The sequence below is a fragment of the Echeneis naucrates genome, chromosome 13, assembly GCF_900963305.1.
Source record: "Echeneis naucrates chromosome 13, fEcheNa1.1, whole genome shotgun sequence".
Classification (NCBI taxonomy): domain Eukaryota; kingdom Metazoa; phylum Chordata; class Actinopteri; order Carangiformes; family Echeneidae; genus Echeneis; species Echeneis naucrates.
Genome location: NC_042523.1, coordinates 25340483 through 25368169, shown reverse-complemented (window position 1 = coordinate 25368169; position 27687 = coordinate 25340483). Strand labels below are relative to the sequence as shown.

Here is a 27687-nt window from a genome sequence, read left to right as displayed (position 1 = left end):
AAAGGAAAGTCCAGTACGGACCTTTAAAGGAACTGAGGAAGAAGAAGTTGTCCTCTCTGTTCTTCTGCTCTGCTGGTCTTCTCGGTATCAAACATGAATCTGTCAATTAGTGACTGATAATTAATAACAGCTGTGTCACGTGTCGGTGACGTGTTGATGTCGTCAGACAGCAGCTGAATGCCAGAGGAGGCTCCCGGTCCCAGAGCGGGGGGGGGGGGGGGCACTGAGGAGGAACAGCACTAGGACGGGGCGGTTCATCCCGGTCTCTCGGCTCAGAGACGCCCAGGTTGTTGAGACAGAGAAGCCGCATGAGGGAGACCGGTCCCGGACAGTGAGGGGGAGGTGGGGGGGTGGCTATGGATTCACCGGAGGACTCCCTGCTGAAGAACCGGACGGATCACGGCCCGGAGCGCGGCCCGCGTTCGGCTCGTCCTGCCTGGGCTGTGATGGTGCTGGCCGCCGTCCTGATCTTCACCACAGTGGTCGATGTTCTGGGGAACCTGCTGGTCATCGGTTCCGTGATCCGGAACAGAAAACTACGGAATGCGGGTAAGATGCTGAGAGCCATTGTTACACTGAGGAGAGCGTGTGTGTGTGTGTGTGTGTGTGGCTCTGCAGTGAAATGACACCCAGAACTGAAACCCCCGGGAAAACTTAATCAGATGAATATATGAGTGCATGAATGAATGATGAATGAAGAGATTAACGGATTAATGAATAGATGATGATTGGTGGCAGAAGTCTGAAGATGTGAGAGGATGAAGGTTGGAGGATCAGACTTCATCACCTTCAGAACCAACAATCTTCCTGTCCAGCATGGCTGAAACATCAAGGTAGGACTGCCCCCCCCCCCTGTTTACCTGTACAGAGAGACAGGCAGGGAGGGAAATTTAGATCTTTCAGGCAACTTTTCATTCACTTATCAAACCAAACACACAAACTGCTCAGGTCAGTTGGTCGGTGAAGAGCAGCTGGTCCTCCTGCACTGAGCAGAGGACCAGACCTGGAGTCTTCGCTCTTTTTCCAGTTCACTCTGGCTGAAGACAGTTTGTTAAAAAGGGCCACGTTCTCCTCTAAAACACAAATGTCCTTCTGTGTATTTAAAACCACGATCAGGTCTTCAGTGTACGCTGACAGCTTAACTGCTGCGGGACATCCAGGGAAGACCACTCCCCCCAGCCCCCCCCCTCAGCCTGTGTAGCAGGGGCTCTATGGCCAGGGAGTACAGCATCCCTGACAGAGGACACCCCTGCCTCACCCCCCTTTGGACTGAGAAAGGTGCAGTCAGACCACCGTTTATTTTCAGTATGCTGGCAACGTCACGGTACAGCACCTGGATCCCGGCTATGAAACCTGGGCCGGACCCAAAAGCACCGAGCGTCTGCCACAGGTACCGGTGTTCGACCCGGTCAAAAGCCTTCTCCTGGTCTATGGAAATAAGACCAGTGTCCATGTCCAATGAGCCGGAGAGCTCCAAAATGTGCCGAATTAAAGTGACGTTGCCACTTATGGTCCTGCCGGGCACACAGTAACTCTGGTCCACATGAACGACCTCGGCCATCACCTCTCTGAGCCTCCGGGCCAGAGCTTTGGCCAGGACTTTATAGTCCCCACACAGTAAGGAGACCGGCCTCCAGTTCCTCAGGTCCTGCAGGTCACCCTTTTTGGGGAGCAGGGTGATGACGGCTCTCCTGCAGCTCTGAGGTAGCAGTCCAGTCCTCAGGCTCTCCTGGAACACCTGCAGCATGTCTGGTCCCAGCTCAGACCACCTTAACACCAAGCTCCTGCGACAGACAGAAGAACTCAGCGGAGTTCCCTGCCATGCTAACCCACCGGCCAGACAAAGCCCAGCCGGCAAATTCCCCAAAAACACACAAAAGCACCAAACAACAACTAACAAATAAACACACACGCTAAACAAACAACTTACACCTAACTAAACACGGAAATACACACAATTAATATTGTTTTTATAGAATTCTACTCTGACCACTGTCAGCATGCTCTGCTCAGACTCATAGAGAAAGGGAGACAGACAGACAGATAGTCTCTCTCATGTTTCTCCAGGTTCAATAACTGAAATAACTGAAACATTCTTATGAATATTTTTTTTGTTATTATTCAAAAACACATTTCCATTCTGGCAGATAATTCAACACCCAGCTGCTTCATCATCCTCATCTTCATTCTCATCATCATCATCATCATCGTAGTCTTCCTCTTCTTCATTGCGGCTCTCAGACTCTTCACTCTTGGTTCTGACAATAATCCCAGACTCCAGCTGTCAGTGTGTCGGCTGCTTGTCATTTTCTGCAGTGGATTAAGGACAGTAATTGTTGCTGGGACATGTCTGCAATTCTCGCCCTGTCTAAATCTACTTTGTAAGAAATTATTACTTCTGTAAAATCCCTAGGTCTTTGACAAACTGCAAAATGGCCAAGAAAATTATCCTCAGGTAGAATTAGCTCAATCTGAATGGAGGTGCTGGAGATTTGTTAGTGTAATTCAGCTGGGTATCCACAAACTGTGTCATTGTGAATCTGCATCTTAAACTGCATTTGAAAGAGGCTGAACTAAATAAGCCACAAACTCTCAAGTGTGACCCAGTTGTGCGTTTGCGCTGCAGTCGTTCTTTAGTTATTACTCAACATCGCTGCAGGAAGAATTTATGATGCACCGTCCTTCATGTGGAGGCAGGTTTTACTGCCCTGAGAAGCAAAGGGGCTTTTGAATCCCTCCACCACAGACGGGGTAAAATCTTCTGATTGTGTCCTCAGAGACGACATGCCTGCTGGAAGAAGTCAGAAGTTACTACGGTGACGGGTTCACATCAGTCACACTTCAATCTGACACAGCATCAGCCAAACATCCTCAGTGACATGAGCTGAAACCATGACGTAGCTACACCAACAGGCTAGGCTAAATCCTAAACATAGTGAGCTATGTAACAGATGAAGGTTCTCAGGTTCTGATGGAGGTTCTTGTGGCTGCAGTTCCAGCTCAGGTCTCAGTTCGTTCAACATTTACTGTCTGTGATTCTGCAGCTCCAGAGTCTGATTAGTTCTGTCACTGGATGTCTCTAAATCCTAACCCATTTGAACTTGTCTCAGATCTGTGTCCTCATCCAGACACATGACTCCTCCCTTTATGGTGCAGCTCCTAAACGTTCAGTCCTGAGGCACCATAGAGGTTGAGAGCTGATCTAGGAACCTGCAGGGTGGTGGGGGGGGGGCTGACATGTGTAAAGCATTAACTATTAACTTTAGATGCATTTAAACTTTTTATATTGATTCTTAATTGTCACAAATAAAAAAACAAAGAATGTCATATAAAACATATAAACTGTATGTGTTTAAATTATGCTACTTAGTAATTTAAGTCAAAAGTCCATGCGGTCTAAAGGTAGACCTCCATGTGGTCTCTGATTCTAAAATGGGTCCATGTTCTGTATTAATCCAGTGAAAGTCTCAAAGGTCAGTCCACAGAGAAATGCTCCCAGCCTGAATTCAGAAACTGAACATTTAAATCCGCCGTCAGGACCTCTGGGTCCCACCCATCTAGAACCATCCAATATGTTTTGATTTCTCTGAGTGTTTAACTGAACTCTGCTCTATTTCTATCAGATCCTGCTCTATCTGCTCTATCAGATCCTCTCTTCTGATTGGTTAACTGGTTTTATAAGACCTGCCTTCTCATCACAGAAATGAAGTTCCATCTTTAGACTGTTGGACCTTTTTAAAAAAAAAAAAACAGACTCAGGTTTTACAATAAGACTTCAACATCCTGTCCACAGGACCTGATGCTGAGTGAGGTCAGAGGTCAGAGGTCAAGTCAGGAAACAGGACCAGAAAGGAGGAAGCAGCTTCAGTCCGTCTCCATCAGTCTCATCATCCTCAACTCTCCCCTGACCACAGTCCTGACAAACCAGATGTCATTTCTGAGGACCAGTTCTCCAGGTCCTGATCCTAGCCCCCCCTTCTTGTACTTGACTGCCACCATCAATCATCTGAGTTCCTGCAGGATTGAAGAACAGTCTCCATGACTAGGATCCAGTGTTTAAATGGGGGGGGGTTTATAAAGTAGAGTGGAGAGGTCTGGTGGGGGGAACAAAAGGGGAGGAGGTGGTTTATGGTGACAAGAGGAAAGAGGTGATTTATTACTGTATATTTGTGTGTGTGTGTGGGGGGGGCATTCTTGTAGGTCAAACAGACAGTTATCAGGGGGGTGGGGCATTAAACCCACAGGTGCCAATCTGCCCCCAAGCTCGATGTGATAGAACCCTGTTAACTGTTCATGAATGGTTCAACAAATCTATATATCAGCCAGCTGTGACATCACAACGACAGAAAGGACAGTCAGTGATGAGGTGAGACCGGATCAGGATCTGGATCAGTGACAGCTTCTGAGTGTCGTCTGGTTTGGTGTTAATTAATTGGTTGTTGTGGTTGAGAGGCGTGTCACACTTCCAGTCACATGACTCAGGCCTCTCCCTCCTTTATAGGAAATGTCTTTGTGGTGAGTCTGGCTTTTGCTGACCTCGTGGTGGCGTTCTACCCCTACCCCCTGGTGCTCTATGCCATCTTCCATGATGGGTGGTCCCTGGGTGAGACCCAGTGCAAGGTGAGTTGCATCTGACTGTGACCTTGGACCCCCAGGTCAGACAATGAAACAGGCGACCCAGGGAGGAGCTCAGAGCAGAGCAAATAATATTGTCAAGTTCTGTTGCTAGGCAACATCTGGTCAATGTTGTGATCATGAGAGATTAGATCATTGAATTGAATCTGTATATTGAATTAGGGTGTTTTTCACACGTGTTAATGTGTATTAGTAATGGTGTGTATTTGTGTATATTAGCCTGTATTAATTTAGTGTGTATTAGTGTATTTGTGTGTATTCCTCCAGTCCAGTCCATAAAAGTCGGCCATGTTGGATTAGTTGCTACTTAGCCTGAAGCTCAGCATAGAACCTCATCTGTCCATCCATCCATTCGTCCGTCTCAGGTGAGCGGTTTCCTGATGGGCCTCAGTGTTATTGGCTCCATCTTCAGCATCACAGGCATCGCCATCAACCGTTACTGTTACATCTGCCACAGCTTCAGCTACGACAAACTGTACAGCTGCCGCAACACGCTGCTGCTGGTGGCACTCATCTGGCTGCTCACCGTCCTCGCCATTGTGCCCAATTTCTTCGTGGGCTCTCTGCGCTATGACCAGCGCATCTATTCCTGCACATTTGCACAAACAGTCAGTGCATCCTATACCATCACGGTGGTGGTCATCCACTTCTTCGTGCCCATCACTGTGGTCACTTTCTGCTACCTGCGCATCTGGATCCTGGTCATTCAGGTGAGGCAGAAGGTGAGGTCAGAGGTCCGCCAACGCATCAAGCCCAGCGACCTGAGGAACTTCATCACCATGTTCGTGGTGTTCGTGTTGTTTGCCATTTGTTGGGCGCCACTCAACATTATCGGGCTCGCTGTTGCCATCAACCCAGAGGAAGTGGCGCCTCGTATCCCCGAGTGGCTGTTCGTGGTCAGCTACTTTATGGCATACTTCAACAGTTGCCTTAACGCCATCATCTACGGCTTGCTGAACCAGAACTTTCGCAGGGAGTATAAACGGATCATCATGTCTATGTGGATGCCCCACCTCTTCTTCCAGGAGACGTCAAGGGGGGGCACAGAGGCCATGAGGAGCAAACCTTCACCAGGTCTCAACAACAACGAGCAAGTGAAAGGAGAAACTGTGTGACCCCCTTCATCTCATCCGTGCCAGACATCGACTCATCACTTCTGCTTTTCTTCCTGTTTCCTCACAAACGTTTAGATTGTGAAAACCACCAGAACCACAATAAGACCTCAGCAGCAAAACTCTGGACCTAAATCTGGGTTTAAATCAAGATTGAAATCAGAATCAGGTTCTAAATCCAAATTTATATCAGAATCTAACTCTTGTCATAAAAAGACAAGCTTTGTGATCTGAATTCCAACTGATTCTGTTCTTGAATGAAACTGTTTAGTTTTGGCTTCCTCAGAAGGTTCTTCTTCTGAAAGAGCGGATCGGAAGCTGATTCAGACTCTGGTTCCTGTGGACCAGTGTAGAACAGGTTCTTAGAGAGGAAGTGGTCCTGTCTCTGAGGAAACAAACATGGAGGCCTTCAGCTTGTCCCCTAACACCGAGCAGCAGTGATGAGCCCATCGGTCATCCTGTCCCATCTCAGGTCTCAGTACACATCAAGGCCACGTTCGTGACGCAGGCCTGACAGCATCTTCGTTTTCCTCTGGATGTCTGGACTAAGTAACAAACTGAAGTTTTTCTCACTCAGTGATTATTGTGTCTTTGCCTTTCAACAGGAAAGTTACTCATTTATTTCTCAGTTTTTTAACAGAACATTTCCGTGGTTTTAAAGTTAAAGGTGCCTGATTTATCATTTATCGCCTCAAAACAACACTTTACCAAAAAACAACAAAACACACTTTCAAACAACGACTGAGTGGCATCACTCATTAGCTGACAGATGGATCGTGAAAAGATGTTTAATATTGAAGTTCAGTTTCTAACAAACCATTTCACAGCTCAACAGCTAGCTAACTGCTCTGGTCCTGGTCTGCTGCCTCAGCCTTTTTTGTTGGAGAAATTCGACCCAGACTGAAGCCAAACCACCATTGCCAACCTCAGACCAGGATCGCAGAGGACAAGAAAGCTTGTAGTAGAGACTGACTTTTGACATTTTGAAGAGAAGATTGTAGGTAAATGGAAGCACTTGACAGACTCATCAAAGTAGCAGAAATGTCATAGCGTCCAGTCAGGAATTTCAGAATAAATTCAGAGCAGAAACAGGATCCCCTTTAAGTCTTTACTCAGTGAAAATCTGGCATCTTAAGAACTGCTTAAATATTCACCCTCAACTGCTGAGGGAACAACCAACTTCCTGTGATTTCATCACTTCCTAAGACCATAAGTGATTCAACCCCAATATCCCTAACCCTTCAAACCACAATCATGAATGTGAGGGACATGAGACAAGTGTCCTAGTTCAGGTTCATCACTCAGGGGATACCAAGATCCCGGAGATGTCACCAGCTGTTTCCAGCTTTCCTTTTGCCAAAAAGCATGGTTCCCATTGCCCAGCAACCAAGACAAACATAACTTTCTCCACAGGAACTTGTTGAACAGTTAAACCGAGCTGAAACACACACATTAACAGATGGCTCTAGATTCCAATAGTAGAGCAATGAATACGGGGATATGTTCAGACCTGAGCCCGGACTCAACATGTCCAACTCTGTGTCTTCAGATGGCACAATTCAACAATTTATGATGTTGTAGCTTTGTCAACAGTTACATAAAGATCCTGTGATGTCGTCATCAGGTCTATGACGTCACACCCTGAAGGTGTAAAAGCACAATAACCTGACGCTGGGTCACAGAGTATTTATACAGTTTACAGAGTAAATCTTAGTAAAGTTGAATCTTAGTAAAGATAAGAATCTTCACTCTCTCTATGCATTTGCATTTCATGTTTCATACCATATGACAGCCGAAGAAGCTTCCTCACAACCTGTGAATAAAACCACTCACTTTTTATCTAGTGAATCTTAGTAAACTGGGTGGACCAGTAGGACCAAGTCCAGGTCGGACCTGCTGCTTCACACTGCTGAGGAATGTGCATGCATTTTTATGACTGATTATCTTTCATTACCTCTTTTCTTTGGGTTGGACAACAACTGTGATACACCGCTGCTGAAACGATGATGATGATCATAATATCTATGAATTGTTATATTAAATATTTCTTCTGAAAATGCAAAAGGACTGGTTTGTTTTTAAAAGATCATTTTTCTTCATAATCTTTTCTGACAAATTTTTCAGTAATATCTTCACAAACCTTCAACTTCCTGCAGTCGAAAGAAAATAGATCCTCTGATTCCACTTTCCTTTAACATGTTTCTGAAGATCATTGACTTCCTGGTTCAGCCCTTAGACAGCCCACAAGCTCCTGGCTCTGAGTGTCAGAGAGAGACTGAAGATGGTCGGAAGAGGAAACAACAGAGACTCGGACCAGAATCAGAGACCAGCAGATGGGTCAGAGGAGTTCCAACACTTGGCTCACCTGAGCAGGCTTTTACTTTGACAGACACCGAGAAAAAAACAGGAAATTCAAGGAGGCATCCAAACTGAATCAGACCTACAGCGGTTCAGTCCAGGTAAGCCAACAAACATCAGGGTGAAGAAGTAGTACAGTCCAATTTAGGGGTGGCTGATGTCTCACCTGAGAGTTTTTACAAATAATATGTTTATACTTAATTTCTTCTATTTCTTTTTATACTTTTTATACTCTTTTAAAACATTTTGTTTGCATTATATACTGAACTAAATAACACTGTTTATGTTTGAGTTTTATTATAAACCAATCCCAGACAGCTAGATGGACAGCGCCCCTGGTGACAGCTCTTTTGCTGCCCCAAACTTTTTACAGAAAGATTTGGTTGTTTGTCTTATTTCTTTAAAACAAAAGAGGAACGTCAGAGTGAATATAATACTTTGGAGGAAAATAGGAAAATAGGTCAAATCTATATAATAATAAAATCATTAATGTGTGAACTGATCGACCTTATTCTACAGCTTCTGACTGAGAGAGCAGATGGAAAACTACACTGAGATAGTTTTTGGTTCCTGAAACCAGAAATCTAGGTCAGCCCTTCAAAATAAAAGACAGGAGAAGTTACAATATGGACCTTAAAGAATTAATGTTTTTATTAAACTCAGTCAGAAAAGTGTTTAACTGAACTATGAAGAAGTTTTGTGGGTTAAACCTTAAGGTTGATTTTATGGTAAAAAAAAAAAAAAAAATAGATTACAAAAAGTTGTGGGTCCTGCACAGGATAGTCAGATGTGCTTCATTCACCATCAGGGACCACCAGCTCCATCCTGGTGTCTGCTGTGTCTCCGCTGCCACATCGTTGCATTAAGAATTCGATCTGTTGTCCAAAAGAATGTGATAGTTACACAACTGAGGTAATGTCCCCTCAGGGACCCATCTCACAGCCAAGACTTCTTGGTCCGTCCCAGCCGGGCCATGTTGGCCAGCTTCAGCTTCACCTTGTCTCTGCTGTCTGGATTTCTCCTGGAGGTGCATTCTACGGTGGAGTCGGTCTCAAAGGAGATGGCGGGTGCGCGAGTGAGCAGACCTCCAGTCTTCTCCAGGGCCATGGCTGCTGGGGTCTGCAGGACCAGCTGGCTCCTCAGAGAGTGTCTGAGCTGCAGCAGAAGGGGATTGTGTTTGGAATAGAGTTGGACCACATCCCTCTCCGGGCTGCAGCAGGTTGAACAGGCGGAGCACAGGATGCGGAAAATGTAGACCCAGCCCAGGTAGTGCAGCTCTGCAACATTGAGCACGAAGCAGCCCAGGCTGATGCTGAACATGAAGTTCAGGAAGATGGTCTTCTCTGTGGCACGTGATACGAAGCAATCTGTGCGAGTAGGACAAGGGTAGGTCTCACAGCGATACAGGTGAGGTACCTCAAACCCAAAAAGGAAGTACTGGCCCACCAGGAAGGTGATCTCCATGATGGATCGTAGCAAAACATGAAGGATGTAGATGAGCAGAACCTGGTTGGACTGCTGAGTGGGGTCCTCCCCTACCTCGCTGTAATCCTCCTGCAGGAAGCTTTCTTCTACAATGTCCCTCTCCCCCACATCCCACCCCTCCCTGTATGGAGGACAGTAGGAGGGCATGCTGACTCTCAGGGCTTCCATGCCGTGCTCTCTCATGTGGCCTTGGCTTTGACTGGGTGGCCTCTGTGTATCCTGAACTGTTTGGCTGTCCAACTTCTCATCTTTGGCAATCTTATGCAGAACAAAGACAATATAGAAGATGGACGGGGTGGAGACCAGTACGATCTGGAAGACCCAGAACCTCAAATGTGACACAGGAGCAAAGGTGTCGTAACAAACATTGCTGCATCCGGGCTGCTGGGTGTTACAGGTGAACTTGGACTGCTCATCGCTGTAGACGGCATCGCCCACCAGGGCCACCAGCAGGATCCGAAAAATGAGCAGCATGGTCAGCCAGATCTTGCCAATGACCGTGGAGTGGTTCTGGACCTCAGACAGGAAGCGGCCGAGGATGGACCAGTCCCCCATGGCTTAACCTTGGAGACAGAGCAGAGGTTCAGTCACAATACCAGGGAGAGTTTTCTTTCTTCACACTGTACAAAGTCATATGAAATGTTATTGATCATCGACAGTATTTGGGAAATCATTAAAGCTCCTTAGAAAGATAAAATGTAAAGCTTCAAATTAGATTTGTGAATCTCAAGAGATCAACAGTATTTTAGAGAAAATCAAAAATTAATTCGCACTACCATTCCTCCAATTTTGGTGACACTTTTACTGTGTGAACAAAGAGCAAATAAAACCGCCATGTCAATATTAAAGCTCAAATAAAATGCTGAGTGTTTCAATATTTTAAAAGATGTATTTCCTTCTAAAAAATCAATTTCTTTCTTCGTGAAACTCTCTGATCAGATTTTCTCCATCATATTCTGTCTATATGTTCCTCATTGATTAAATTATATTGAAATAAACAATTCTCCTTTTTGCTGGGACCTCCCAGTCCCAAAGGCTCTGGCGGGCCAGAACGCACTGTGAGAACAGCAGTTCTGTTATTGAGCATCAACAGGAACATTACTGTTGGCACCTGAGTCAGATGGTTACAGGACATGATGTCACTGACACATGAGTGACTACAACCTTCAGACAGAAGAAGCTTTAACTCACCTGAATTCAGCCTTAAGTTCTCCAGAATAAATCCTCTGCCATGACTATTTTTAATGTGACAGCGTGGATGACATGGACCCTGTGGAGCCTGGGTTAGGGTCAGCAGGCTGACCAGACAGATCCATCTGAACTGTCATTGTGCTGCGCCGATACAAAGGCCACCAATGTACAGTCCAACAAAGATTTCAAAACAGAATGGGGGGATCCTTTTCTGAACGGCCGCGAAAATCCTGACAAAGAACATATGGAACCAACTGGAATGACGACACAATACAGGCTCCTGTTGAACTTCAGTATTAGGCAGACTGAAAAGCTGAAGTTAGAGAAGAACAGCTCTCCTTCTGTTTCCAGATGAAACATCATCGCTCCTCAACATCCCTCACAATCCCATCAGACCAGTCCAGTCCAGGTCCTAAACCTCTTCCACGTCTTTGTGCCGGATAGGGACCATGTGAACCATGTGACCTGTGACCCTTGGGATAATGCTCCATCACCTGAGTAAAAGGCTGGATGAGGCTCGGCATGTTAGAACAACACTGAACTACTTATGTCAGACCCGGATCTCATCCAGACTGAGTCTGGATTAGCTGTTCTGGTTTTGACCTGAACTCATGCTTCTGTTCTGGTCTTTTCTGAGACCTCAGAAAACAGTTTATCCAGGAATAAAGACTCCTCTGGCGCCATCATCAGGTCGGTGTTGGTGGTTATTCCTGTTCAGTGTCTATAAATTTAACTTTCTCATTAATGACTCCAACGTGGCGATTCAGAATCAGATTTGCTTTCAAGTGTCTTTTCTCATAAAAACTTAAACTCTGTCAGGAAGGTCCTTGTGGTTGGAATAACAGATATCTGATGTTGTTTTGTTGTCAGCTAAGACAAACTCTGTTTGATAGACACAGCCAAACCTGTGGTGCGTTTGTGTCCGTCAGGACAAAGAGGTTCTGTTGTTGTGACTTGTTTTTATTTTTCCACTGTAATCCATTTTAAATTGTTTTATTATATATATATAAATTCTGCCATTCTGTCATTGTGAAGAGGCATGTTCTGTATGAAAGGTGTTATTCAAATATTGCATTGTTGCTCATTAAGAATTATAAATACATGCGCAATTTATTGTTAAAAAATAAGTCTCAGCTTTTTATTTATTTTTGTTTCATCTCTTTCTTCAGACAGAATTACAGAGAACCGGATTTCAGTCAAAAATAAAGTTATTAGTGAAAGATTTTCTGTTTTTGTCATGATTTGATATTTTATGGAAACGCCTAATTCTTTGTATTAATTGTGTGTAAAGTTGGATTGCCCCGGTCTCGGTCCAGCCCCGGGGGGACAGGAAGTTGTAGCTGCCATGTTCAGCTGCTTTGTTGTAGGTTCGTTGGAGGTTTCCTGCAGATTTTAGCCAAAGTGCTGCGATGGAGCCGAGCTGGAGTACGTTTCTGTTTCAGGTAAGTGGCATAGTTTACCAGCATCTGACAAACTGCATGAGTGTTTTCCAGATAATGTAAATGTTGTTGTCCGAATATTTCAGATCACTTTTTAAACGAATTAGAGTTAGCCAAGCAAAACAAAGGTGTTAGCGTTAGCCTAACGCTGCTAGCTCCGCTGTAGCCAACAGCTAAGACGTTCTATCGAAGCCGAGCTCTCCGGCTGGGAGCTCCATGGAGGGTCTCCCGGGGCCCTTCGGGACGGGGTTACACACTCGTTACTCGCTATTGATTCACCGTTTGGGATCTGTGACGGTTCGCTCCGAAATAACCGTGAAGGGGATCAACGGAGCTGCTGCTGCTGCTGCTGCGCGCGTTAGCATGTTGAGCAGAAGGTCGAGCTCATACGTGTAGCTATGCTAAGCTAAGTAGCTAACGGGTTAGCTAACCGAAGCGCTCTGTTCGTCCGCCCGCAGATAACGATCCGTTAGTCGGTGATTTTTGTGGACCACCAGATCCGTTAGTCCTACCACCGAGTCCGTTTGTGAACCGGCAGGCCGGATTCGTTTAACAGACGGGACGGGAGATGCTCGTTACCGGGAAGTTAGCGGTGGCTAACGCCGTGACCCGGGGCTTCCCAGCACGCGGACACGGGGAGTCCTCCAAACTTTACCGTGTGAACCGGATTAAACCCGGAGACCTGCACCCGGACCCGAACGGACCGTCACCGTCAACTTCATTTAGAGGAACTTCATCGAACATGTGCAGTTTCTTGTCAACTTTTCTGCACTGTGGAAACTCTCTGGATCAATCTGCTCAGGTGAGCAGGTGACGCTCACAGCCGATATCTGTAAGGAATCAGAAATAATCCAGATCATGTGAGTGAGTCTGTCAGAGAGAACCCAGCCGAACCCACACTTCTGCAGACCTGACCTCAGAAACTATCACTGCTCACCGCCTGAATCATTTTTCCTTTCTGATGTGTTAAATGATGTAAATTATAACCAGAGAAATCTCCAGCTTTCTAATATCTCTGTGCTTCTGTTGTGTTGGACCAGAGCTGCTCCTGTCTGTGGTCATTCATGCGGGGGTTCATTGTGGCAGGAGCCCATTTTGCTGTTTTTAATCCCATCACTTCTTTCACAGTCTCTGATGGGAGGCACAGAAACACCCCAGGTAGTTTCACACTTGGATGTTTCCACATCAACAACACCCCTCCCCTCCTTCCTCTAAATGGAGCATCATTTCAAAAATGAACATCATGTTGTAATGTAAACTAGAGACTGAGACCGTTTACTGAGGAGGAAGAGGGACATTTTCCCATAGACTTCAATACAATCTGACTGCTTTTAACATCCAATGGAGTCACCCCCAATGGTCAGGAGATAGAATGAAGGTTTAAGGCACTGAATCGCTGACTTCTCTTTACAGACCCAGGGTCCAGGTTTCTTCTGGTGGTGTCAAATGTTGAGTGAGCCCAGTCTGATTCAAAGCTGCTGGACATTTGAGTCTGTCGGGACATAGAGCTTCTGTTTCTGTCTGATGATGGCGCAGCGTCCTGATTTTAGCGGCATAAAAGCTTCTGATCACACATCTGAAGAACAGCTGCTCAGAAGAAAAACAAACAAACTGACACTGAGTTTTAACTTGTCATCACCAACTATCAACCACCAGCGTCATCCAGTCGTATGACCAGTTTTAGCACATCATATGATGGGACATGATGTCTCTGAGTCCCAGATTTGCCTGTTAAGGACTCGTCTCCTTTGACCTTTAGGTTAAAACTGAATCTTCAGCCCAGTTGCCGTGGTCCTTTGCTACGTTAATGCTTTAATGTCCATCATCCCTGCAGCTGACGTAAGACAAACAGACGTTTGACCAAGGCTCCGCTTCGTCCTGATTGATAAACATCTAATGAAGGTTGTTTGGGGTTGCTGTTTACATCTAAACTGCTGCTGTGTTCTGATTAATAAGATATTTGCACAGAGCTGTGACGTTTTCCCATTTCCCTCTTCTTTTTACACGGCTCATCAGTGGCAGCATCATTTGCAGCTGAGCGGTATTTTTCCGGGAAGCCTTAAAGCCTGGGGTTCGTTCAGAGACAGCAGATTCATCGGTCCACACTGATCTCTGGTGGTAGATCCCTCTCCCTCCCGGCAGACGGGTGGAAACAAACCTGAGTAGCTCCATTTGTGCTGTTTGTTGTTGATTTGCATGCTCCTAACTGTCTGTCAGTGCTATTATGTTGGAGGGACCTCAGCCTTCACAGCCAATTTATATCAAACTCATCGGAGCGGCGTGATGGCGCAGCCGGTCGTTATGTGGCTGAGAACAGCGTCTCTGGCTCCGTGCACACACTCTCAAACGCTCACAAATGCTAATTGCAGTAATGATTCTTGTCTGAGCTGCTACAGTGTGGAGGATACAAAAACGAGTCGACAACCTGTGACGGCCCCTGGCTCTCTCCACCATGCTAAAACACTGGCTGCCCGCACCAAGACGGGATGGTCGGCAGCTGAACCCCCTCCAACTCCCCACCACCCCCGAGGGCCATAAGTGCATCAGCACTTGGATTTGTGTCATCCATAAAAGAACACAGTGGGGGAAGAAGCAGCACTTGGGATCCTGCCCCCTCAGACCCCCACCCAGTGAGTGACTGGGTTGGGATGCTTGGCTGAACCTGAAAGGCCCTGGGTCAGGTCTTTAACCCGGCCCAGTGGTGATTACAGAGAGGAACAAGGCGCCTGAATCACAAGCCTCCAAGCCGACCTGTTGTTAAGTTGCTGGTTACAATGTGAATCTCGGCTTTCTCTCTCTGGACAAAATATTCATATAACACCCCCCCCCCCCCCCCCCCACCGGCCCCACACCGATCCCATGGGGGATCTACCGTGACCAATCAGACAATGCCTGCCTGCAGCTGCAGACTTAAGATGTCCTCCCTCCATTTTCTTTAAACTGCTGTTGAATTTTCTGAGCCTGTCACTGCTTTATTTATTTCACTAGAACATTTCGGTTATCTACATAATTTTTGTTATTTTGGCTTCTCAAATTTTTTTCATGTTGTAATGCCCACACACACACACACACACACACACACACACACACCTGCTCCTGTCTCCAGCTGTCTGGAGTTGTTAAAATCATGCTGGAGTCTTATGTGACGTAACTAGATGTTGAAGATTTCATGTTTAATAGCTTAAAACCTATAAAGAGTCAATAGTTTTATTAGGTCCAAGAACCTAACACACACACCCAGCCTCTTCCTCACCTTAACTTTCTTCTGTAGATTTTGGCTCAGACGTTAGACACATTCTTCATGGGGTTATAGAAAAACTGCAGGTTCAACTCTGGTTAACTGCAACATCAAACAGCTTGGGTTTATTAGCACATTCTACTATTTGTTGTCTTCATTCAGTTGATCTGTCCCGTGACCTTTGACCTCTTGGTGCTCCATGTGGTTTATCTCTCTGTCTCTGCAGCAGGCCAATGAGGCTTTGCATCACCAGCACCAGGTCGCCGGGAACAGCCTCCTGCCTTTGCTCAACTCTGGGACGGAGCCTCCTGATCAGAAACCAGTGCTGCCAATTCCTCTGGACCAGAAACCCCCCGTTAGTGCTGCGGAACTTCTTAAGGACAATGTGGCCAGTGGGGCGGGGGGAGGCGGCGGGCCTCCTGTTGCAGTGGTCAAAAAGGAGCCTAAGACAAAGACGCCCTTCATCTGCGGTTACTGCAACAAAGCTTTCCGAGACAGCTACCACCTGCGGCGGCATGAGTCCTGCCACACTGGAATCAAGATGGTTTCACGGCCCAAGAAGACGCAGACAGCCCCCACCATGGTCCCGCTTATATCCACTGTACCACGTGAGAACAGTGGAAACGCCTCATACATCACCACTGTAGCTGGTATCCTCACTACAGCCACCACATCAACATCCACAGGCACCAGTATCATGACTCCAATGCAGCACCAACAGCAGCAGAGCATCCCCAAAAAGCCCCCGAAGCCAGTGAAGAAGAACCACGGCTGCGACATGTGTGGGAAAGCCTTCAGAGACGTGTATCACCTCAACCGCCACAAGCTGTCGCATTCTGACGAGAAGCCGTTTGAGTGTCCTATTTGTCAGCAGAGGTTCAAGAGGAAGGACCGCATGACTTACCATGTCCGCTCTCACGACGGCGGCGTCCACAAGCCTTACATCTGTTCTGTGTGTGGGAAGGGCTTCTCCAGGTATGTGAACCCGTCTCGTGGAATAGTGACTAGGCTGAGCTGTAATCTTTTGCTTCATGATATAAAACACTCTAATTAGTTATGTGAATGATTCTGAAGATCCAGCACTAATATTTTTCTCATCTCCTCACAGACCTGATCACCTCAGCTGTCACGTTAAACATGTCCATTCCTCAGAGAGGCCATTCAAGTGCCAAGTCACGGTAAGAGTCCTCTGCTTTGTTTTATTGATGCCCACAGTGCCATCACTGAGGTTAAACCAGACCAGTGCAGTTACTGTAGGTTACAACTCACTACTTTCTGCCGTGTGTGTGTGTGTGTTAGTGTTAGTGTTAGAATTCTCATCAGAAGGTTCACCGATTTGTCTTTCTCAGGCCTGCACCTCCGCCTTCGCTACCAAAGACCGTCTGCGCTCCCACATGATCAGGCACGAAGGCAAAGTGACCTGCAACATCTGTGGCAAAATGCTAAGTGCTGCCTACATCACGAGTCACCTCAAGACACATGGCCAGGCCAGTTTCAGCAACCCCTGTAACAATAAAGGTAGGACACACATCTGCTTTCAGTTCTACACATAAACCAGTTCAACTGCTCCACATTCAGTCATGAGAGAAACGGGCTGTGCTAACATTAGCAGCTAACTCCTCCTGCATCCACACAGCACTGATGGAGAAACATTGATCTCAATATGAAGCTGCTTCATTTGTCTTTTTTACCTTTTAGTTTTAAACTTTCCTGTGAATGAATATTTAAAAGAGTCACAGATAAATCAGTTGCAGACATCATCTCAGTCTCAGGACATGACAGAGGTAATTAAATGGATGGATGATGAACACAAAGTCTGACAGTGAGAATAAAGACAAGTTTAGTTTGTCTGCAGTGAGGAGTCTGCAACCAGCACAGCAAAAATAGTCTGTAAGATTAAAACCCACCGCCCTCTGGAGCCGCTGAGAGCAGCTGTATAAATGTTGGTGTGTTAATGTTCTCCAGCAGATGACAACAAAAGATGAGTCAGAGTATCTCGCTCCTTTCTTTGTGTTTGTTTTTATGTGAATCCTCCACACACACACAGATATATATATCTATATATCTATATATAGATATATAGCTCTAAATCCTCACAACATGAAGGTTTGCATTAATGTTATTAGTAATGTAAAACGATTCATTTAGTCTGTAACAGACTCAGCTGCTCTGCTTTTATACAGTTAAGCCCTTTTTAATAACCTGAATCATTGAAAAACTCTGATTCACAGCGATTATTATTAGTATTATTTGTTTGATCTTCAGGTGGATCAACTTTTGTTTTTCCGAACTACAACAGTCAAGCCCACAATAAATGTTGAATATTGAACACCCAGTTGAAGATGACTCCCACATGACAGCACTGCTGCCCTGTGCTATTGTAACCCCATGTGTCTGTATTTCTGAATAGGCCTAAGTGACTGGCAGTGGAACCACTCAGGGCCAAGAAAAGGTAATCCAGTAGCTAGTAGCAGAAACCCCTTAACACTCAAATATGACCTGCAAACCAGCAAAATACAAGTGGCCAGTTTTTGTTCACGTTGTAGCGGCAGCTCTCCTGTTCTGTGAGGACCGGTGTAGTTCAGCCTTCTGCTAACGTCAGGTCAAAGTTCATGAAGCAGGATCAGTAGATCATTAAAATTCACCACAAACTGGACCATGACACTCAGACTGGGTCCACCATGAGCCTCAGAGGCCAGACTGAGACCGATTCATAACTCAGATCTTTCATGCACAGTTTAGTCAAAAATAATAAAAACATGTAATGACTGCAAGCCAGACTGAGCCGTGACGTTCTGGGGTCTGTTGCACAAATCACCTTGAATTCATGAAGATGTGACTAAGATCTCTATGAAGTATAAGTAGTTGCACAAAACACCCTTACGGCTTCTCTTCACTGTTTTACCTTAAATGTTCACTTAAGTATGTAGGGGTTTTCCTTGATCTTAGTGTCTTACTTAAAAATCAGTAAATTCAGGACTTCATGGATCCTGAATGATGTGGACCTATCTGATCTGGAACAGTCCACTTCATCCTCCACCCTCCATCATGAATGAAACTGGGCAGTTTGATGTCACATGACCTCTGCTCAGGTATAGGTGTTTCCTGTCCTCAGGTCAGAGGTCAAATGCTGACTGCCTGAACAGTGTGAAGTTCAGAGAGCAGCCTGACCGACTTCACTAAAGTGATAACATGTTATTGCCAGATAAGACTCTCCATGGAAACAACCAAATTTTACCGTGGCAAATCACTTATTTTTTATTTTTTTTTCTTAGCTAAAGAAATATTTTCAAGAGATTCTGTGCAACAACATGAGGAAATTCCCTCAGTCAAGCAAAAGTAAAACCTTAAATCTGCTTTTACTTTTATACTCAAGGTGTTCTGTGCACCTGTTCCCTGGTCCTGGACTCAGTGGTTTTTGGACTCAGTTGGTCCTGCAGTGGTGCGAGTCCAGCTCAGACACTGAGGCTCAGATGTGGTTGATGATGTCACTGTTGAATCAGTCAGCTGGTTGGTCTATTGATCCTGCTTTTTGAATTTACCCCTCAGGTGAGTTGACGGTAGGAGAGATTTTAAATAACTCCTTCCAAGTCCTAATTGACAACAGTCTCAAAGGTAGGTTGGTTTCTTCACCTTCTCCCACAGTAACATCATGTTTTCATAACATGTTGATGTTTTCAGTGAGCAGCCTATTGGCCAAAGACTGCCGTCCTGTGTTGGAGGGAAATTTGTTCACCGAGCCAGCCCACCATAAATTCATGCATGTCTGTTTTTAACAGATGCCAACAGCGTGCACAGCAACTCGGCCGCCACAACGCCAGTCACCAACTCGGCAGCCATCACCTCGGCCATGAACCGCGGTGGCAACACCAGCAACCCCGTCACCATCGCCGCTCAGATGAACATCGCCACCAGCACCGTCAACATCACGTCGCCAGTCAATCTGCAGCACCCCGTCACCATCACAGGCCCCGTGAACCTGGCCTCTGTCAACATCCCCACGACGGCGCACATGAATATCGCTCACCCCGTCGCCATCACCACTCCAATGCCCATGAATATCACCGGGCCCCTCAACATCGCCATGAGGCCCATGGAGAGCATGCCTTTTCTATCCCAAGTCCTGCCTTCCTCCCCCCCCTGGTAGAACTGCCCCACACCACCCCTCCCCTCTACCACACATCCACATCAGGTGATGTCTTAACTGCCCAATAACAGAGTCAGGCCTGTGTCTGCGTCATGTTAGAGGAAGTGAAAATTGACCATCGGGTGGAACTGTGGTCATGTGACAACAGGTGATTATCTGGGGAGGGGCGGGGCTTCACCTGATTGGCCTGTACTCTCAGTTAACAGATTTTTTTACCTGTTGACGCACCTGTTTGGTGTCACTGAGCCTTTATACCAAAGACATGAGGATCTCACACCTGAACTCAAACTTTTACACTGAAAAATGAAATTAGAGAACCGTTTTCCTCATGGGGGGGAGGGGGTATATAACCAGCATGCACTGCTGCTGATGCAGTTCAATTTCCCATGAGCCCTGAAATGAACAGATAACAGAGTTTACTGGTGAACAGTTTGATTCCGCTGATGTGAACGTGTTCAGTCCTTGGGCAGTTATGATGCGTTCAGTGGCTGCATGGAGTTTGTATTTACCCTCCTGACGGTTAGCTCACTGCAGCGGTGAACGCATCACTTGCTGTGGACAGCGACGGCTGGTAGAGCTTCTTCTTTACCTGTTCAGCCACTGAAAGATGAATGGGTCATGTGCAGGTGATGTCCTCAGCTGAGCATCGTGTGACCTGACTATACCTGGGCTCCTGAAGTGGACGTGTTTAGTTTCATGTTCTTTTTCTCGTTATTTTAGAGGACTTATCAGTATTTAATAGTTTGTGTATTTTAAAGTTCACAAAAACAAACAAAGCTTCCATTCTGGAGGGGTGAGTGATACTGTGGAGCTACCCCTCCTCTGGCGTCTGTATTTTTAAATTGCTGGAAACCAGTCACTCCTCACTGCTGGATGTTTGTGACTTTTTTTTAATGTATTTATACAGGACGTGATGGGCGAAGGTACAGCTGAGGGGGTGTGTCCCAGGTTTTACCCTTTTATGGCAGTATTACCACAAGTCACATGATTACATTTTGTACCTGTAGAGGTCAAAGAGCTGCAGTGAGGCTCGGTCCCAAAGTTTCCTGCGTGGAGCGGATGATGTTTCCTTCAGTAGGATCTGTCACTGTGGGCGACTCAGGAAGGTTATGGAGCGACGCAGTGATGTCACACTGACATTACTGTCAACACCAGACACTAGTTTACTGCGTCTGACCTGTGGAGGGTCAGGCTGTAACCACAGGCAGCAGCTGTACCATCAGGACCTGGCTGGACCAGATGGGACTGGACTGGATCTAACTTGATCCAGTCTAGTCCATGCCCTCCTGATGGGTTTCCTGCAGCTCTTGCGTTGCCATGAACGTGGAGCAGCAGTTGTGTGTCAGCAGCCTGTATTGTTGTCAGACCTGGTTCAGGGATCCGGTCCTCAGTGATCTGGATCTGTCTCACCTGTTCAGTCGTTTTGAGTTGTCTGTACTGGAAAATGGAGGCTGAGATCATGAAGCCACCAAGGTCAGCAGTCACAGCCTCTGTGATCTCAGGGGTGGGGCTCTAATCTGACATCACGACAGACTGACACACCCTCCACACACACACACACACACACACACACAAATGTGGTCACATACTGAACAGGTTTACAGGACATTTGGGTCTAGAGGATATGTGTTAGTCTTTTTGTGATCTCAGTCCTGATAGGTCCAGACTCACACACTGTCCCACAGTCCCGTAGTGTGTGTTTGTGTCAGTTAGTCTGCAGTTGTGTAAATGTGAGGCCTGTGTGTAGTTCAGGGTCCTCTCTCAGTGCAGGAACTGGAGCACTTGAGCAAACTGTAGGATGAGCACACTACAGAGCATTGGTACTTAAGGGCATTTCAGTCTGGAGGGATGTGGCGACGGTGTCTGTTACAGCTGGACACACGTCCAGATGTTCGCCTGTCGTCTGCACATCCACCAAGGGAAACGCTTAGATGTGGAGTGGCATTATGATCGTGGAACTGGATTTGTGTCCCATCTTTGTTTTCTACTTTTGTGGCGTTGCATGTGGACAACAAAGCGTGTAGGTCCAAGTTAGAGCCTTTTAGAGACTTTAATGAAACAAAACACTAAAAAAATTAGGATGGCAGGAAGTGTGGCGTCATTTGTCCTTCTCCAGTGGCCGTAAACAAGTGTGCCTGAAATACTTCACAAGACTTTTCCTCACATTGATGCTTCCTCCTCCAGATCTGCTGTGCTGGAATGGTTTTTTGAAGGAGCCTTCATCAGTTCAGACGGCCCCTTGGGGCCAGATAGATCTGGCAACCAAACCATGTTGTGATTAGCTTGGGTTTTTTAAGTAATGATTAAGAAGTTGTCGTTGTGCTTCAGGAACGACCTTCGGATATGAATTGATCTTTGAGCTTTTAATTTGAATCCTAATGTGAAAACAGTTGATTTGACCTGAAGATTCATTTCTGTGAAGTTGGTTTGATTTTGGCAGATGTGAAGGCAAATGAATGTATATCTTTGTACAAACCATTAGTTCAGAAGATGTTAGTTATGACAGACACATGCAAGAAAAATAACCTTTTATAAATCTTTTTGTATTAGAACATTAACAATGGTAATTTTGTATATACAGGTTAGGCTTTCTGATTAGCAGAAAGGTAAAACATTCCTACATTTTTTTAAATGTATGTCCATTCAGAATAATTATGTAAACACATGAGCGATGTTTTATGTGCCTTTTATTTGGGTTTGTCTAAATAAAAGAAAATGATAAAACATGATTGTGGATGGACAATGCTGGGGGGGCTCTGCTTGGTTTCATGTCCCCAGGGTGGTGTGGACTACTTGAGAGTTTGGACATGACAAAAAGTGCTTTTCTTTCTTTAATAAGGTGAAAGCGTTTGGGCTGGAGCAGGAAGTCAACCAACTTATATTTTGATGGGCTCATATGCATATGAAGAGATGTAAAGAACCAAAAACTCAATTAGTTTTACATCCAAATCTGTTCAGAATATTCTGAAGACCATGAGGTTCAGTCAAAAGGTGGACATTTAGAGAAGATGAATATTTACAACATCTGCAGTTTGAAGCTATTTTGTTGAAGCATTGCATTGTGGGAAAACTGCAGTCGAAACAAACAGAAAGAGCTGCAGCTTTTAATTGTTTTCCTTAATTCTCCAATTTACAGAATGAAGAAAAACTTTTCTTTTTACCACAAACGAGCTCTGCCTTCACATTATTTTCATTATTACTGCCTTAATTCTTATTCTCTGCTGCCGGTGAGAGCCAACTGATGTCATGAGGAAGTCAACATGGATGTGATGTGTTGACGATGGTCCTGAGTGGCATTGGTAGTCCTGGACCAGGTCCCTGACTGAGGTGGGCCAGGATCTAGTCGCATCCTTTGCCACAAGTCAGCTCTGTGACTCTTGACGGTTGATTTGGCTGCTGTTTTCACACCGGACACACTTCCTGTTACAACCTAGTGTGTGGGCAGGGCCACAGAATAAACTGATCCTACGCATGAGCCCGACTGTGGTTAGGGTCGCAGCACGATTTGGAGTGAGGATCCTGCCTCTCGCTCAGAAAGACAAAAACCACCTGTTGTTTTAAATCATATATTTAATTTCACATTATCAGTTGTTCTATAACAACTCTCCTTAAGCCCGCAGGATGACCTGGGCTCATTGTCATCAGTTCACGGCCCCCTAGCTTATCCTGTGAGCAGATGCTGCATCAAACACGAAGCTGGTCTTCACAGAGTCCAGTTCCAGAAAGTTTCCAAAGTTGGTTCACATCCTGATGGACTGGTTCTGACATGGTCACAGTTAAATATTTTTTTCTACAGGAGGACCGGGACCAGGCTCTGTTAGGGATCACATCATGTCAATTGGTTGTGCAGTTTCCGAAGTCTATCGTGTTTGCGTGCTGTCCACCATCTGCTGCTCAGCCAACATGTCGGTCAACTTCAGGTCCAAGACCTGGTCCCTGGACTCTGGTGCCACCTGCAGGACAAATGCAGTAGTTATGAGATGTCTGGAGCAAACCAGCTACAGATAATGCAGCTCCCTCCGTGCACAGCAGAACCGGAACGTCTCTCCTGGGTCAGAGGGGGTCCTCTGCCAGAGCATTGTGGGAAACCAGACCAGAGTCTGTCAGGATTCAGAGTTTCTGCCTCTGCTAAATCTTAGTTGTGTTTTAGCAGAAGGTGAAGAGCTGCCGTTTCGTCACTTATTCTTTTGTATTAATCATTCATTATTATTTGAAGGGTCCTTCTGCCCTCTTTCAAAGTGTTAGGAAACAAATCTGCTGGATACAAACTGGAGCATTTTTAAAATGTCTCCACATCCTCTGACTCGGTCTGAGGGTTTAATGGGGTAAATGTTGAGGCCATAAATCAACACACTGATCCAACTGGACTACTGCAGCTCAAATCAGGAATCTTTGGAGTAATGACAATGGACCAAAATGTCTTGAATTAGAAAATCTGAAACTTCAACTTCTCACAGACACAAACATGGAGGTCACTGAGGATAATACTGGGATTCTAACAGTGAAAGCAAAGCTCTGAACTTCAACACCGTCTGGAACCTTAAAGGAGATAATGGCATCCGGGCAGAGCTGGTTTATTGTCTGAGACAAGCATGCTTTGTAAAGCTTCATCACCTGCTCTACTGTTCCCCCTGTGCCACCCCCCGCTCCCCCGAAGTTAGCAATGGAGCTGCTGTTAGCACAGAGATAAGCGTGGCTCAGCAGCCCTGGTCTATGTGATGTCTGATGAGTCTTACAGGAGGAGCTCCTCTCCTCCTCAGGATGACGCCCTCAGAGAGTAAAATCTTCCCCGTCTCCTCAAACAGAGCAGAATCGTCCAGATCACTGCTGCTCTTCAGCTCTGAGAATTTTTCTACAAACCTGCAGAGGCAGAATAAAATATTAGAATAGAATATTCCTCGAAGCATCCATTCAACTTAAGTTTGTTTTAATGACACAAACCTCTGGCACGTAGAAACAAAGTTTGCTTTGGAGAGATCCAGGGGCCGTGGCCCCGTCCCATACAGCTCATAGAACTTCCTGAAAGACAGAGAGAATTCTGGGTAAGTGGAACTGACGACAACAGTCCAGGTGAGCTCAGGTCAACGTGTCAGGCCGTGAGCGGCCAACTCACGCTCTGACATCATCCTCCCTGTAGAAGATCTCAGGTACCGACTCCTGTTTCCTGGAGCTCAGTCTGAAATGCGGCTTCACGTAAAGCGGCTCCCTCTTTGGCGGAAAAGCCTCGTAAACATCGTACCAGACGGGTCTCTCTGAAGGTTTGATGACCCCAGAACGCACCAGGTCTCTAATCCTGTTGATCAGATTATTGCCTAGATGATTATTCACATAACAGAAGCATCTACATCAAACCAGACCTGCTTCTTATAAAGCTTCCTGACTGCAAATATCAGCCCACCGTCAGCTTCAGACCTGTCGGCCATTTTGGTTTCTCAGAACCAGTAGAGGCCACGTTTGGAGGTGAAGGTGTAGCTGAGGAGCAGGAGGGACATTTTCCCATAGACTTCATCAAAAGGGAAGTGGAGGAGAAACAAGACCATAAAGTCAGTATAATCAGTTCTGTTGTCTCATCATCACCACCACAAGAGCTGGTTTAACTTGGGTGTTTCATTAGCTGTCTCGGTATATCCCCTGTCATTGTCGCTTCATTTGCTCCACAATTGAAATTTTCCTTACGTTCTTACGTTAGCATGCTAACAATGCTAACATTAGCAGCAGTTTCTGTCCTGTGTTCAGTTACACGTGCTATGCTAACCGGCTCCGGCTAACGTCCTTCATTCAGGCATGCTAACTCCTTTAGCCTCCGCGAAGCTAACATCGACTCGGCCTCACCGGCTGAAAACGGTCCCGAACTTCTCCAGTCTGCTGCCCGCCATTGGACTTCCTTTTCACCGACCAGGATCAGAATCAGAATCAGGACCGCCCGTCCTTTCACAAACACAGAGATATCCGGTACGCCCTTTCAGAATAAAAGCATGAGCTTGCTGGCACGTATGAAGGTTTTAATAAAATCAGCAGTTTAATCGAAGAAAGAATACAAATTTAATTTAAATACACAGAGATACAAAAATACCTGACTGATGCTGCAAGTTGGTCCTGACATGTATTTATACATTGTCTTCAACAACGACCAAACAAAGTATCTAAGAAATATTTGATGATATGGAGGGTTAGGGTCACAGTAATGAGTAATCTAATTGGTTACTGTTACTGAAGTAGTTTTATTTTTCATCAGACCAACCAGAGACTGTTTTACTGTTCTTTGGTTAGTGGGCACGAGACAATCACGTAGATGACGATTGGCGGAGGTGGAGTAAAATTTCACAGTGAGCCAATCAGAGGTCGAGGTGGGCGGGTGTATTTGCCAGAAATTCGATAGCACGCAATGGCAGACATAGTGGTGGGAAGTTCGGATCTTTTCACTGACTCAAGTCTTTTAATCTTGCTCGATAATTTGAACGAATCATTTGTTCATTCGTTCATTGGAACCAGTGAGGCGCTGCAGCGGTTTTTTGAGAAATGACTGAAAAAGTGCGGCTTTCAAACACTGAAGAGCAGCATGGTTTGCTTCACTTGGCATATAATACAGAAGTTTGCTTTTATTAAACTATTCAACACCCTTTTGGGGCATAGCCTGGTGAAGGTGAAATGACTGATTACTTAATTTGCCAGAAGGAAAGTGCTCCACCGATCATTAAAAAATTCTCATTCTATGATGGCTGTTGACTTTAGCCCAGTGGTTTATACAGGCACACCTGCATACATATCCATGCAAAATAGCTTTGATCACACACATTATCACTGTCAGCACTATCTTAATTTAGTTATGCTAAATAAAACTTGACAAACTATGATGGTCATTCATCATTTACTGACTAAATATTAATATCAATCAAAAATTACTTCTCTTCAAGTCAATAGAACATGCATTCAAAACCACAGGTTTGATTAGAAAAGGTAAAAATTGTGTAATACAAAGGAAACACTTAATCTTTGTGGATATGTTGAAAGGGGTGCTCTTTGATTGAGAATTGATTTTCAGTAAATGCTGTGCATATCAACAGCGTATGCATTTTAGAAAAACAAACATTTGTTCTAGAATTCTAAGCAAAAGGAATGCAATGAGAACTAAAACTATTTGTTGTGCAAAATGTCTTGCAACCATATCAGTGCATTTAACATTTAGCTGAACACAAAATTGTAGTTAACATTTTACTTGCAAACTAATGAGGCACATGTGCCTGCCGTGTGCACAGATTTTTTAAATCCTCTGTGGTATTGAGGAGAGGGCCACTCATAGATCCTGCTCAACAGAGACTTGATCTCCTCTTGCTCTTAATGTAAACCAGAGCAGAGAATGCCAGCTCACACAGATAATTGGTGGGGAAAAGAAGACATTTCTCAGGAGCGTGTAGGGAGATGTTTGGATACTCTGACACAGAAGCCAACCAAAACTGAGGGAGCTCACTGTGTAGTCCATTCATAGCTCTGTTCGTTCTGCCCTCTTTCAAAGTGAGTTTTTCTTCGGAGGATTCCTGACTCAATCAGTCTCAATCACCTTTCCAGGGAGGCTTCAGCCCCCCTAAAATAGGCCTAATGACGCAACTGATTACAGCTTTCATAAAAATCCCACGGCACACCTGGACTCCTCTCACAGCAGACCATTTGGGAACCGCTGCTTTAGCCTACCTGGTCACTAAAGACCCGTAATGTATTAATTTGTTCCAACAAAAATGCATATTTAACTTCCATCCCATAGCTACATAGCTAACGTTAACTTTTGTGCTAATGTCAGATAGCTCTCCTCACCAGTAATAACAGGATTGTCATGTCACTGCTGTAACCACATGAATAATGAATGAAAGACCCGAAGACCCGTAAATATGAGTCATGAACGACTCACTCCCTGCTACACTGAGGATATGCGGCAGAAAGACCTGTTCATGAACAAATCTGTGGCATGCGTGGACCAGGGGAAAAGAACGAATCACTCACTGAGATGACTTCTTGTTACTCCTGAGTCATACAAAAGTCTAGTTCAAAATGAACGCATCGTTCACGAATGACACATCACTAGTCGGC

The 27687-nt window shown here is 45.4% G+C and overlaps 4 protein-coding genes across 7 annotated transcripts; 2 read left to right on the top strand and 2 right to left on the bottom strand.

Moving 5' to 3' along the window:
• The first annotated feature begins 356 nt into the window (after positions 1-356).
• Positions 357-5843, top strand: LOC115052538 (melatonin receptor type 1B-like). Its single transcript, XM_029516690.1, has 3 exons — positions 357-549; positions 4502-4620; positions 5001-5843. The coding sequence occupies exons 1-3, from the start codon at positions 357-359 to the stop codon at positions 5748-5750; spliced, it is 1062 nt and encodes a 353-aa protein (XP_029372550.1). The 3' UTR covers positions 5751-5843.
• A 3198-nt stretch (positions 5844-9041) lies between these two features.
• Positions 9042-10145, bottom strand: LOC115053066 (gap junction delta-2 protein). Its single transcript, XM_029517630.1, has one exon. It carries the CDS (start codon positions 10143-10145, stop codon positions 9042-9044), a length of 1104 nt encoding a protein of 367 aa, XP_029373490.1.
• Positions 10146-12122: 1977 nt separating this feature from the next.
• LOC115052938 (vascular endothelial zinc finger 1) lies at positions 12123-22334 on the top strand. Of its 4 annotated transcripts, XM_029517428.1 has the most exons (7): positions 12123-12223; positions 15685-16433; positions 16567-16636; positions 16808-16976; positions 17869-17910; positions 19008-19073; positions 19238-22334. In XM_029517428.1, exons 1-7 carry the CDS (start codon positions 12191-12193, stop codon positions 19603-19605), a joined length of 1497 nt encoding a protein of 498 aa, XP_029373288.1. In that variant the 5' UTR covers positions 12123-12190; the 3' UTR covers positions 19606-22334. The 4 variants fall into 4 exon arrangements, with proteins under 4 accessions (XP_029373288.1, XP_029373289.1, XP_029373290.1 ...); XM_029517429.1 differs by lacking the exon at positions 17869-17910; XM_029517430.1 differs by lacking the exon at positions 19008-19073.
• mrps23 (mitochondrial ribosomal protein S23) lies at positions 22259-25697 on the bottom strand. The gene is made up of 6 exons (XM_029517432.1): positions 25679-25697; positions 25438-25533; positions 24719-24898; positions 24547-24624; positions 24342-24465; positions 22259-23558 (listed from the first exon to the last, which is right to left on the bottom strand). The coding sequence occupies exons 2-6, from the start codon at positions 25479-25481 to the stop codon at positions 23466-23468; spliced, it is 519 nt and encodes a 172-aa protein (XP_029373292.1). The 5' UTR covers positions 25482-25533; positions 25679-25697; the 3' UTR covers positions 22259-23465.
• Between the last annotated feature and the right edge of the window lie 1990 nt (positions 25698-27687).